This window comes from Engraulis encrasicolus, chromosome 21 (genome assembly GCF_034702125.1).
Source record: "Engraulis encrasicolus isolate BLACKSEA-1 chromosome 21, IST_EnEncr_1.0, whole genome shotgun sequence".
NCBI lineage: Eukaryota > Metazoa > Chordata > Actinopteri > Clupeiformes > Engraulidae > Engraulis > Engraulis encrasicolus.
Window position 1 is genome coordinate 11,209,702 of NC_085877.1, and position 13,919 is coordinate 11,223,620.

General features: G+C 44.6%; 1 protein-coding gene across 3 annotated transcripts in view; it reads left to right on the plus strand.

The window, feature by feature from the left end:
- The first annotated feature begins 507 nt into the window (after nucleotides 1–507).
- Nucleotides 508–13,919, plus strand: part of slc7a7 (solute carrier family 7 member 7) — a 28,661-nt gene continuing 15,249 nt past the window's right edge. Inside the window, exons 1-5 of one of the 3 annotated variants that reach the window (XM_063187561.1) lie at nucleotides 508–724; nucleotides 941–1,357; nucleotides 6,045–6,361; nucleotides 7,218–7,433; nucleotides 7,760–7,961. In XM_063187561.1, coding sequence (XP_063043631.1) covers nucleotides 6,278–6,361; nucleotides 7,218–7,433; nucleotides 7,760–7,961 — 502 coding nt within the window. In that variant the 5' untranslated portion in view covers nucleotides 508–724; nucleotides 941–1,357; nucleotides 6,045–6,277. The remainder of the gene's footprint in view (nucleotides 725–940; nucleotides 1,358–6,044; nucleotides 6,362–7,217; nucleotides 7,434–7,759; nucleotides 7,962–13,919) is intronic. The other 2 variants (XM_063187563.1, XM_063187562.1) reach the window with 2 other exon arrangements.

The window sequence follows — 13,919 nt, forward strand, 5'->3', positions numbered from 1 at the left end:
TTCACATTGTCAAAAAAATGTTTACTTACATTCAAACTTAAAAAAGTGAATCTGTGATTGTGCCATCACAAGACACTTTTATTGGCAAAAGCTGAAATTGCAGATGAGACCTAACTCAACTGGCTGGACTGGCGCGGGGAAAACTTGGAGGACTACACCACAGATTCTAAGATTCTAGAACTATTCTAGAAGTTCAAGAATCTTACAATCTAGAATCTTACAATCTAGAGTCTTACCAGAGATTCTAGGAGTAGGCTATCCTGTCTCTCTGGTCTTACAATGAAGAAACAGGAATATAATGGTTCTATAATCTTACAATCTGGTGTAGTCCTCCAAGTTTCCCTCGAGGGGACTCCAGTCAGCCAGTTTAGTTGAGTTGAGCATTGCCTGACTACACCACCGCACGAGGGCGGCCGAACGCTGTGACGACAACAGCTGGGTAGCCTGGAGACGGTGGAATCTCTGGTGGCGCGTGGAATGGTCATTGAGTAGAGGCGCACACAAGGGGGCGCTGACTGAACAAGGAGCCGTGCGTAAAGATGGCCCTGGTTCTGGTGTGAAGGCTGATGTGGTAGCTCGGGGTGACCGGTAGGCTACACCTGTTGTACTGTAGACAGGATGTTGAGCTTTCTCACAAGCTCTGCCTTGACTTTCCGCGTTGTAGGCCTAACTTGTGATTGAAAAGTGCCCATACTTTGATTGATGCGCAGTGCTATGTGAGTAGGTAGGTACAGTTGTTTCTTTAGTCTAGCATTTCTATGCATCCAAAGGTTATGTTTCCGACATTTTCTAACAACTTAGATCTAGTAATATTATAGTAAAAAATTACCTCCAGTTTTCATCTTAAATTCAGTCGTGCAGAAAAGTAGGCAAACGGGGGCGCAAGCCTCGACATTGTGAATTTGGGTAACATGTCTCCTTTTATGCTAAATATATAAAGGGCATAGTATGGCAAAATGCATGAAGAATATGCTCGTCAGCCAACTGTGAGAAATCTTCCCCTCGGCGTCCAGCTCTACGGCCCACCCCCTCGCGGGAACCTCATGTGAAAGCAGAAGCGTCTCAGCTGATTAAAGCTGCGCGTACACCTTCAGTCAGCAGCGTGCAGTGGCAAGAGGAAGCTCGGGGAAGAGACTTGGCGCATCAAGTTAACCTACTACAGCTGCCACATCCACCAGGAGCATCGCGCGCGTATCCAAGTTGACAGGTCAGCATTAGATGCGCACATTCTGAGGTGTAAAATATGGCAACGGCAACGTCGAGAGAGCGAACGAGCGGAATCTTCTGAGAAATGTCATCCGCTCTCAGTCACAGCTGCAACCGATAGAGGGAATCCCAATCTGTAGGACACGCAGAGGTAAGTGATTCATTCAAAGCAATGCTTCTTCTATTAGAGTTCACTGTAAATGAGTGTTGTTCTGTAGTGTGTGACAAAGGCAACTGGACAATGAGCAGGCTGTACGCTGCGCACTAGTTCTGTCTTGAAACTAACCAACTTCCCACCTAGGAAAACAACATCAGCAATTGAAACCTCATTGAGGATGTTGGTGCTCTATCCCCCAAATTGCTGCAATAGTACTTTCATATTCCACCAGTCTAGTGGACACGTTTCCAACGTTATTACAATGTCCTGGATGCAGTGGTGTTGGATAGGATACAGGATGACATTCAGTCACCCTCTAATTGACATGTGCGCTGTAGGTACTAGGACTGGACGGGGGCCAAAACGACACCCGGGCATTTTTTTTGCTCAACCCCTTAAGACACTAGCCCTCTTATAAATTAGCTTTTATCATAATGGCAATGACCAAGACGTAATGTATTACTAAAGACCCAATGTCATAGTGGTGTAGTACTCTGTCAGTTCATTTTTTTCAGTGATTATTACAATGTCCCAATGGGAGGACGGTGTCCGGTCCCTCAAGCCGTTTCCTCCCTATATCAGGCCTGGTTGACATCAACCCCTGGGGACTGTGGACCCACTGGGAAATGCCTTGTATGCCAAATTACTAGTCCAGCCCTGGAGGACAGCGTACAGGAAGTAACCTTTAGTGATGTTTTATGGCATGTTTATGGCAGAGGAGGTCTTTATCGTACAGTGGCTGGACTTTGGATTCCTCTGGCCCTCCCGCTGATGACAGATCTGTCAGCTATCGCCCGTCTCATGAGTGGCCCTCTATCCCTTTGGCTTTGATCATCCCCTCTCTCTCTCTCTCTGTTCCTCTGCACCCCCTTTCTCTCTGTCTTTCTCCGTCTTATCTTCTCCTCCTTTATCTGACTATTCAGGCACAGGTTTCCAACTTCTGTTGGCCTTTTTCCCCCGCACCCTTCAAGCACTGGTACACTTTCTGGCTCACTCAGCCAATGTCTTTTATGCACACGCTTACTCACTCACTCTCTCCTGCAGTCACTCTTTCTCATCTCTCTCTCTTTCACGCAGTCAGTCAGTCAGTCACTCTCATTCTCATTCTGTGTGTGTGTGTGTGTGTGTGTGTGTGTGTGTGTGTGTGTGTGTGTGTGTGTGTGTGTGTGTGTGTGTGTGTGTGTGTGTGTGTGTGCGTGCGTGCGGCACATGTGTGTGTGTTTGTGTGTTGGTTGTGTGTCCATCTGTAAGTGAGTAAATGCCGTGCACGTGAGTGTGTGCTCTTGTCAGTAGGAGCCTGATCAGTCATAAAATGTAAGGCCCACACCACACCCTACCGCACGCCTGCCCTTTGCTGTCTAGATTACTGCTTCTCAACGGGGGCGTTGGGGAGTCCTTGGAGGGCGTTGAGAAAGGTACAGGTGGGAGGGGGCGGTGCTTACAGTAGTTGCCATTGGGGAACATTAGTCTATTTTATTTGTTATTACTACGGGGGGCGTTGCCAGGCTCATGATGAGGCCAGGTGGGTATTAGCATGCTTCCAGGCGGTGTTTATTCAAAAAAGGTTGAGAACCACTGGTCAAGATGATATGACAACTCAGCAATCAGTTCTTATTTTCTGCTGACCAGCTAGTGTGTTCTTCAATGTCATCATGTCTGTTTCTGACTCATAACGCTTGTGTTGCCACTGAAATGCCCACGTGCAACATGGCATCATGATTTTCCTAGTCATCATTTTTTTGTTTTTTTTTACTTTTTTCATTTTGGATACCCCTATAGATGCCTTTGCTCTTTGAGAAATGCTGAGCATGTAGGGCTTGCACTGAGAATATGCGTTTCAGTAACTTAGTTTATGGCAAACTGATCGTGTTCATTCATGGCACACCTACCAAAGAGATGAAAAAGGTGGTGATTGCCAAACACACATGCTTCCTAAAATGTAGAGAGTAGAGTAGAGTACAGTTCATTCAGATCATTTTTTATTACTTCTGTATGTACATGTAATTGCTACACTGTATTGATGCAGGGGTAGGCTACATGCACACTCCATGCTCCTGACTGTTTGGACTATTTGGAAACAACTATGATGACACAATGTATAAACTTGCCAGCAATGGCTGCTTTTCAATTATTTTTTATAAAGAAAGTTGCTGAATTCAGTAGCCGTGTGCTTAGACTTTACTATAAAACCAGAAATAGCATATTGTTTCAAAGTGACCTATCACATTTGCTACATCCGCCTGGCTCAAGGCAGCCGCAGCATAAAGGGAGACCACGCCGTAGCGTCAAGTTTCATCTTTTTGTAATGTTTTTGTATGGAGAAACATAACAACGCTGACGGGAGAGACAGGCGTGGAGTGGGGCTGAGACAGAGAATCAGCCGATCCAAAACAGGCTCCTTTATCCTGGCTTCCACCTGGACCAGCCTCCTCCCCTCCAGCACTCTGTAATTGGAAAGACATCCCCCTAATACATTTTAAGCAGAGATTCTTTAAGTATATAGAGATATGCCAATGTAATAGGTTGCTATGGGCACCTAACATGACCAGGTTCCGGTCTGCCTAAAGGGGCGTGTCATAATACTCCTAGCATTGAATAGAACAGTCCTTAGGTCTGCCTAAAGGGGGACCCCGCCCCCCTCCCCCTTGCAATGATAGAACCCGGAAACAATGGGCCAATGGAACCTCTCTCTCTACTCTCTCTGTTTTAAGTGTGTAGTTAGTTAACCCCTTTGCACTTAGACTATGTTATAACCTTACTGTCACCAAAATGGTTATGACCAAGTCTTAATCTGTTACTTAAGGCTCTTGGTAATGTGATTGCAATGCTGTTATGATGTATTTGAGTCTTTTCAGCAATAAGTGAATGGGCCCCTGGTGGTCATTAGGTCCACCATTAGAGCGAGTACTTATCAGTTTTGGGCCAGGGCCATTTCAATGTGTTTGTTCCTCTCCAGGATATGCAATGCTGATAAGTGTCTGTTGAGATGCTGAGATGGATTAGTTATCCTCACTGTTATCAGGTCCCATTCTTCTTTAGGTTATTGAAGAACAATCATCTCCCTATTATCCATTAATCATGACTGTTGATTAGGCTGGCAATCTTCAAGCAATCATAGGGATTCTTTTGGAATGGATTGGCTGTCCTATCCGAGGGGTTCCCAAACCTCCCTGACATGGGCCGTGCCAGCTTAATAAATATAGCAGTGTAAAGTCTGTAAATGTTTGGTTTTATTGTTCAAATAGGTATTGGTTTACTTTAGTCATTTCATTAATTCAATTATTTATTTTGTTTTGCAATACTTTTCATTCCAACCTGTCACCGGCCCCTAGTCGCCTCTCGTGCCCCAAGGGTTCCCGAGCCCCACACTTGATAACCACTGTTCTAACCTATGTATTAATCTTGATTATTGATTAAGCTAATAATCCTCATTCAATGTCTGTTCCTCTCTGGGATGGATTGGTTGTCCTGGCTCTGCCCCCGGTCGTGGGAAGCACGTGACTGGCAGTGAGAGTAGCCGCAACTTGCTGACACCACGAGGAGTGCTCTCTCTCTCTCTCTCTCTCTCTCTCTCTCTCTCTCTCTCTCTCTCTCTCTCTCTCTCTCTCTCTCTCTCATTTCTCTCGTGAGACAGTTGAGTGAGTGACCGAGAGTGCGTGGGGGATGAATGAGCAAGTCAATGGATCAGTTGTTGTGTTTGTATGTGTGTGTGGGAGACAGCGTGATGCGTGTATGTGTGTTCATTACTTAAAGAGTTCCACATTTTAATTTGTACTTATTTTATTTATTTATTTATGTATTTGTTCATTAGGCTAATTTGTTTATTTATTTGTTGTGTAATTTTACCACCCCAGTCACTTGACAGACTGTAAAAAGTTGATAAAATCTCATTGAAACACAAAAGACATGCACGATAGAAAAGTGGAAACATCATAGGCAATACAAGGACATGGATAGTAGTCCGTCAGTTACAGGTTTCAGTTAATTTACACAAGCACAATGCAACAAGAAGAAAACATGGACAGCAAATGGACAATAAGACGTTTGGCTTACTAGCAAATTTTAGCGTGCTTTTTGGTCTGTTTGTGAGCTAAACACTTTGCATCAGCAGGGACCGATTACTGCATGGGCATACTGGGCCTGGTTCCAGGGGCCCAACAGTCAAGGGGGCCCTGAAACCCACGCCTCTTTATTTCCATTCTCATACTGAGTTTAAAAAAATCACACATTTCACAACTGAATTTTCACATTTCTTCCGGGGACAACCCCCCAAAACCCCCAACTACATAGACTCTCACACCTGGATTGAAGCCCTGAATCGTTTTGTATGCTAGCAACACCCATTGAGGGGGGGCCTTTGTTCTTGTCTGGCCCCGAGGCCCATGTAATCATTACCCGTCCCTGTGCATCAGTTTGTGTCCATGAAGTGAGGCATGAAAGGGCATCTGTGTGCCACTAATGGGTCTAGAATAGCCATCTGGGAAAATGGCAATAAACTGCGCCTGTGTTTGTTTGTCTGTCGTGTTGTAAAAGGAACATAAAACTCTCTTCCAGGTAGTTTTATCAAGCCATTGAGCCAGAAATGTCATCACGCGAAATTAAATTATACGCAGAAATGGGTTTCAAATGACCACTCATGATCTACATGTCTCTGTGTCTGTGTGTGTGCTCTTTCCAACAGATGACGTTACATGCAACCTGATGCTGACATCTGAAGACTGGCACTGTTGTGTGTGAAATAAGGACTCTTTTTATTTCTATTTTTTGACTGACAGCTATTGGGACCAATAGCATAGCCACCCTGGACATAGTGCAGTATATACACACAATATATACAGTATTACAAAAATTGGACTAATAGTCCTATTTTTGCACCCACCCCATTCTACCAATCCTACCTTGTGATTAGCAATCATGGCGTCATACAGTCCCGCACCCACTCAGGATTCGGGGGTAGCCAATGGCAGCAATGGAAAGTTGAAAGAGGCGGGCGCTCAGGTAAGGGGATCAATTGTGGCTTGAGTATCAATTCTTACACAAACTATTTTAGATTAATCCCATGGGGGACCCAAGTTCAATTCTGGCCCGAGGTCCATTCCCGATCCACTCCTGTCTCTCACTCCCATTACTTTCCTGTCTAATCCTAAACTGTTCTAATATTAACACAATCACTGTTTTGCTGTTTGAATTTGGTAAGGAAAAAAAAAATTAAACCGAGAAGTGTCACCTAAGTGTAATGTCATGTCATGTCATTATCATGTTAAGTCATACGTAGTATGTGACACTCTGGTTTTCCCTACTTGGGAGTCCATGAAGCTGAAAAGTGTCACATCTGTCATGTCATGTCATATCATGTAATGTCATTTAATGACATGTCATGCCATGTAAAGACGTATGGTATGTGATACTCTAGTTCTCCACCCTCAAGAGTCTATCTGAAAAGTGTCACCTAAGTGTAATGTCATGTCATATCATGTCATGTAACGGTTACAGTTTCATGACATGTAACGTCATCTCATTCAATGTCATGAAAAGACGTATGAGGCCCTGCCGTGGCCAACCGGTAGGGCACTCGCCTGTCATGCGGCTGACCTGGGTTCGATTCCCGGCCCGGGTCCTTTGCTGACCCCTCCCTGTCTCTCTCCCAATTCGCTTCCTGTCCACCTCTCACACTGTCCTTCCAAATAAAGTCGAAAAAAGACCAACAAAATAAAATAAAAAATTAAAAGAAAAGACGTATGATGTGACACTCTAGTTTTCCACCCTCAGGAGTCTATCTGAAAAGTGTCATGTCATGTCATGTCATGTCGTGTCAGCACGTACTGTATGTGACACTCTGGTTTTCCATGCTCAGGAGGAGTCCATGAAGCTGAAGAAGGAGATCTCACTGCTGAACGGCGTGTGCCTGATCGTGGGCAACATGATTGGCTCGGGCATCTTCGTGTCGCCCGTTGGGGTGCTGATGTACAGCGGCTCCTACGGCCTGTCGCTGGTCGTCTGGGCCATCGGGGGCATGTTCTCTGTATTTGGGGCGCTGTGCTACGCCGAGCTGGGCACCACCATCACCAAGGTCAATTGGCATAGCACAGCACATGTGTACAGTACACGTTGCTATCGCTAAGGTCAATTGGCATAATACATGAATAGACTAGGCTACAATGAGATTATTTGGTTAGCCAAATTCAGAATGTCGGGGCTTGCACGCCTGTTTGCCTTCTTTTCTAATCGACACATGTACATATGCTATGTTTTTACATTGCTGCGCTGTTATTGCCTTGCAATATATATACTTACTTTTCTTACGATTCTCCAAGCCGTAATGATAACACACTCAATTATAACTGAGGCTCTGCGTGCGTGAACTTTGACACATTTTTTTTAACTTTTATTTTGAAGTCAGGGGCCAGCTATGCCTACATCCTGGAGGCGTTTGGTGGCTTCCTGGCGTTCATCCGTTTGTGGACGTCGCTGCTGATCATCGAGCCCACCAGCCAGGCAGTCATCGCCATCACATTCTCCAACTACATGGTGCAGCCCATCTTCCCCACCTGCATAGCACCCTACTCTGCCAACAGGCTACTGGCTGCAGCCTGCATATGTAAGTGGCTCTATAATTGTGTGTGTGTTTGTGTGTGTGTGTGTGTGTGTGTGTGTGTGTGTGTGTGTGTGTGTGTGTGTGTGTGTGTGTGTGTGTGTGTGTGTGTGTGTGTGTATGTGTGTGTGTGTGTGTGTGTTCTGTGTGTTCTGTGTGCTCTGTATGCACATGGTGCAATGGTGGTGTGTGCCCTATCTTCCCCACCTGCATAGTGCCCTACGCTGCCAACAGGCTACTAGCCGCAGCCTGCACATGTAAGTTACTCTACAAGTGTGTGTGTGTGTGTCTCCCATCTAATTCCCTACCTGCATAGAGCCCTACGCTGCCAACAGGCTATTGGCCACATACGTAAGTGGCTCTACGTGTGTGTGTGTGTGTGTGTGTGTGTGTGTGTGTGTGTGTGTGTGTGTGTGTGTGTGTGTGTGTGTGTGTGTGTGTGTGTGTGTGTGTGTGTGTGTGTGTGTGTGTGTGTGTGTGTGTGTGTGTGTGTGTGTGTGTGTGTGTGTGTGTGCATTCCATCTTCCCCATCGGTACAGTATTGTTCAACTGTACATACCGGTATATTCATTCATGCATGTGTCATTATTATATGATAAACCTGGTGAACTCCCTAGACTCTAGAGTCTGGATTAATTGGTGTCCAAGATTGCAGTATGGTTGACCTCACACAGTTGGAGTTGGTTTCTAAAATTAGAAGGTACAGTACAGTCTACATGGTGAGTCTGATGACCGCAGACAGAGTGGAAGCCGTGCCAACAAAAGGTTGCAGGTCAACATCCATGCTCTATGCACATTTCCTAGGCCTTATTTCTAAACAAGTGTTGCTCAACGGGAGCTCAACTTTGGGGAGCCCTAGGGGAGAGTTGAGAAGGTGATAGCTGAGACAGGGCGGTGCTTTGTCGCCATTGGGGGGATATCCGTCTATTTTATTTTTTTAATGCAAATAGGGTATTGGCAGACTTATTTAAAAAAAAGAATGAGAACCACTGTTCTAAACCAACCAGTGAAACATTATAAATCCTATGGAAAGTGTTGGGTATCTCCATATTGGCTCATGGCATACTTTCTTATAAGAGAGAGAGAGAGAGAGATATGATAATATCTATAAATTGGCAAATATGATTCTCAATGCACACTTACAAAGAATTAACCCATTGATGCTGGATGTTGCATTGCGCAACATTCAGGCTCATGAGCTGACAACTTTCTTAAAAATCTTTGTTTGATTGAGATGAAAGATAAGGGTCTTAATGTTTAAATGCAACTTATTGCATTTATGTGCTTCAGAGGCTGAGATATTCAGGTTTTTATAGGCTGAGGGCAGCTTTTCTTAAAAAGGGCTTAGGCATTCAGCACCTTTTTTGCAGGTGCCTCAGGCATCAATGGGTTAATGAACTGTTCTTACACACATACACACACACACACACAAACACACACCTCTGAATAACCATGGCCACATTATGTAAATAGAGGCTATTGCTGCCGTATTGTCTGAAAGGAACTGCAAGGCTCTGTACAATTGGCCTACATGCATCTTCTGCTACTACTACTAATATGCATCTACTATGTAGCTACCGGTATACTATATATGTATGCGTATACTACATACGTACGTATATACGTGTGTAGCTTCTGTGAGTTTTCGGGGTCAAAGATTGCTCCGCCGCTGACCACAGCCTGCTTCTGCGCACACTTTTATAAAGCTGTATGCACAGTCATAGAACAGGAAGTGATGTCAGAGTAACCCAGTCAAGTCAGCACAAAACAGAGGAGGAAGTAGAGTGGAGAGTGTTCCCCTCTCAATCTTATTTAAGCAAAAGGTCCTATTGTAGTCGTATTCATGATTTCTGTGCACTGAACAAGGGGTCCGTTTCTCGATTATTGTCGTTGCTAACCGTCTTAAGACCGTCTTACGGCATAACACCATTCCCTTGGATTTAGTGGTGAGCGTCACTGTCAAGATGAAGTTGAGTCGCTCGTATTAAGGACTTTGCTAACAACGATAGCAAAGACGCTTTCGAGAAACGGACCCAAGAAGGGGCTACATATCATAACAGTGGATGCTGTCATACTGTGATATGTGGCCATGATAGACTGCTCTACTACAGTAGGTGTATGGGTATGTGTGTGTATATTGACCATGAGGCCAATAGACCACATGCAACAACCTGTAATAAAAATATATTATATATATATAATATATTATTTGAATATATTCAAAGATGATGCTCTATCATCTGCTCTATGGAATCTATTATTTCTGGCTGCATATGATGAAAAACTTCAGGAAAGCCAAAAAATCGAGAGTGGTGTTCTACAGAGTGTAGAGCACTAGTTGCTGATGTTGAGGTACTGGAGGTTAGCGGATTTCATTTTCAGTCAAAAGATCAGCCTTTGTGATCCTAATGGCACAGGACACCAAACGCAATTTGCGTGACACTGGCGATGGAGGTAATTAATTTTGTATTGAGTTGCTGTCGACAGAAGAGACAAATGTGATTTGGGTGATAAAAGGCTATTCAAGAGACTTGAGCGACAGTTTGTAGTTGAACTTCGGCGAATATTGTGCTAATTAGTCATGATGCGGTTTGGCGACAGCCGCTGCTGCCAATTGGAATGTTGGAATCATAGTCGGAATGCTTGCATTTTAACCCATTTTGTCCTAAGCCCTTTTAGGGAAAGGGTGCCCTCTGCCTATTAAATCCGAAATATCTCAGCCTCCGAAGCACATACAAACATGAAATGAGTTACATTTAAAAGCCAAGACCCTCCTCTTGCATTATAATGTGTTCATTCAGCTTTAACGTACCCAAATATTTAATAAAACAGCTCAAATCTCAAAATCCTGAATGCAGCATATATGTGTCTCCAGGACACAATGGGTTAATTGGCATACAAATTGGCATACTCTGTCGCTTCATCGCTCGTGTCACTCTTGCTATGAACACAGTCCAGCGATTCTTAGTAGCTAGGTCGCCTCTGGTGTGTTCGCGGGGTAACACTAGAGACACATTTAAGAGGAATGAGCCGAGGCAAGGCAAGGTGAAATTCATTGTTCTGTTATGACAGCATAACAGTCAACAGGTCATAATGTTGAATGAAGTCAATTGAAACCTTTGTGCCATACAGTTTCATTTGTCCATATCTGCGTAGGAATAAACCTGCCTCAACAGTTTTCGGTTCGCTTCACCTGCCCTCTTCTGCTCCGGTTCGCTTGCCTCATTGGAATGAGTGGTGAATTCCTCTTTGCTGTGCAAACCTCGCCTGCCAAAGGGGGTGAACCGGTGACCAGTTGATCATTCTCCACGTTGCCATGTCCTTCAAGGTCACAGAGAAGGTCAAGGTGGCGATTGCACCTCTCGTCATGAAGCTCAAGGTTATGTGAGGGTCATTCAAACTTACCATGGAAGTCTACTCTTCAAACTGGCGACTAGGCTAGCCTAATCTGTGTCTTGAACTAGAAACATAAGAAGTGAAAAGGATGACAGTTTTTACCAGTTACCTTTTTTTGCCAGTTACCTACAACGTAGGCTCATAATGCACACGGTTCCGCCAGGGAGACACTGTAATAGTTGTTGAGAACAGACTTTAGTGCCATAGTACTACACTACTACGACATTACAGAGCCTTGAGCGACACATTACGACTTGGTCATTGGTAACAGCAAACAGTGGCCATGCCTTAAAACCCTTGTCCACAATGACCTGGATGAATGATGCGCTTTACTTCTGTTTAAAAAAGATTGGTGTAGCCACAAATGGCAGACATTGTTCCTCTCGCACCTGTGCTGCTCACTGTATTGCCACTAAAGCTGAGGTCTGAAAAACGACTTCCTAACTAGCTCTTGCTGTAACATCAAAAGCTTGATACGTTACAGTGTGTGTGTGATTGTGTGTGTGCGTGTGCGTGTGCGTGTGCGTGTGCGCGTGCGCGTGCGTGCGTGCGTGCGTGCGCGCGCGTGTGTGTGTGTGTGTGTGTGTGTGTGTGTGTGTGTGTGTGTGTGTGTGTGTGTCCGTGCGTGTGTGTGTGTGTGTGCGTTCCACCCACATTCTTCTGCCTGTCTGCCACCCTCTGTGAGTGTGTGTGTGTCCATGGGTGAGGGGTGTGTGCTGTCTGTGTTTTGAAGAAGTCGGAGGTTGAGGGAAACAGAGCTGCTGACTTCAGCCCTCCTGCAGGTTGTTTTTAGGGTAGGAAACAGCTGATAGGGGCAGAACGAGAGAGAGAGAGAGAGAGAGAGAGAGAGAGAGAGAGAGAGAGGACAGACAGAGGGAGCGAGAAAAGCAATGTGATGAAATTAAGTAATAAAAGAAAAAGAATTCATAGAAGGAAAGACAGAAAATGTGTCATGACCTACCTTAGCAGAAGTCATGAGCCATGAGCCAACAGAGAAAGCATTGGTGAGGAGAGAGAGAGAGAGAGAGAGAGAGAGAGAGAGAGAGAGAGAGAGAGAGAGAGAGAGAGAGAGAGAGAGAGAGAGAGAGAGAGGTATGAATAGAGGGACGGAGAAAGTAAGAAGGGAGGAAAGAGATGGAAAGATGGAAAGAGAGAGGAGAGGGGGAGAGAAAAGGAATGAAAAGCTGACTTTCCTGCTGTTAGCATCTGTAGCTTGCCAAGAATGATTCTCACTACACATTTAGCCTTGGAAGAATTAATGATCAGATCTTACACCTGCATGCACACACACACACACACACACACACACACACACACACACACACACACACACACACACACACACACACACACACACACACACACACACACACACACACACACACACACACACACACACACACACACACACACACCACATGAAGTTGACCCGTCAAGAAAATATGCTGCCTGTAAGCCCCCACCCCCTCTCTCTAAAACACATACACAATACCTCTCTGAAAAGCACATTTCATAAGTATGTCTTATCTTGCTAATATGGTGTGTGTGTGTGTGTGTGTGTGTGTGTGTGTTTGTTATCAGTGGTCTAAACCACTCTCTCACTCTCACTTTTTTTTTTTAGCTCGCTAGGCTTGAAATACCTTGTTGTTTCTCTCACTATTACAATTTTCTAGACCACAAGTCCCTGGTTCAACAACCCATTCGATCACACCACTGGCCTCATATACATCGCAGTTTACTTAACAGTCTGACTGATTTAATCTTTTACCTACCATGCCTCAAGGCTGACCAGGTCTAAAATGCCATAAAAAACTTCCACTTTAGACTGATAAATACTCTACAATCTCCCTGTGGCCTGTGCAGTGTTCGGCTATTACAGACCTCAGTCCTGTACCAACAAGTGCATATTAATCTTCAAGGTGATGGTTGTGAGGATGTCGTAGTCTTAGAACTTTGAGGTCTGCGCAATGGACAATTCTAGAATCTTGTATTGAATTCTAGAATTTTAATTGCATTGAATTCTAGAATCTATTGTTGTGAAATGGATTCTGATTCCACAAACCTCTGTGTTCATACCAAACCGCCCAGTACAGCACTTTGGCAAATCAATGATAGCCTACAGTACACGTTTTTGAGCTCTCTGGGGTCCAAACTAGTTGACTTGTCTGTTGACCTTGTCCGGTTGCATGGGGTGTGTCAGTCAACAATAACACCTTTGCTCTGCACTCCTCTCCTCTCTTCTGCTGTCCATCAACCTAGACTGGATGTTTACTGTTTTTACACACACACCCAAAGATGGATTACTGCATGGGCCTATCGGGCCCAGGCCCAGGGGCCCAAGAGAGTCAAGAGGGGCCCTGAAGCCCAAAGCCTCTATATTTGCTTTACCATACTGCATTAAAATTACACTTTTAACAACTGTATTTTCAAATTGTCTAAGGTGACAAACGTCAAGGCATTTATAACATCTGGCCAAAAACCCTGAATCTCTTTGAAAATGACCAATACTCCTGGAAGGGGGGTCTTGCTTTTTGTCTGGCCCTGGGGCCCATAGAGTCATAATCTGTC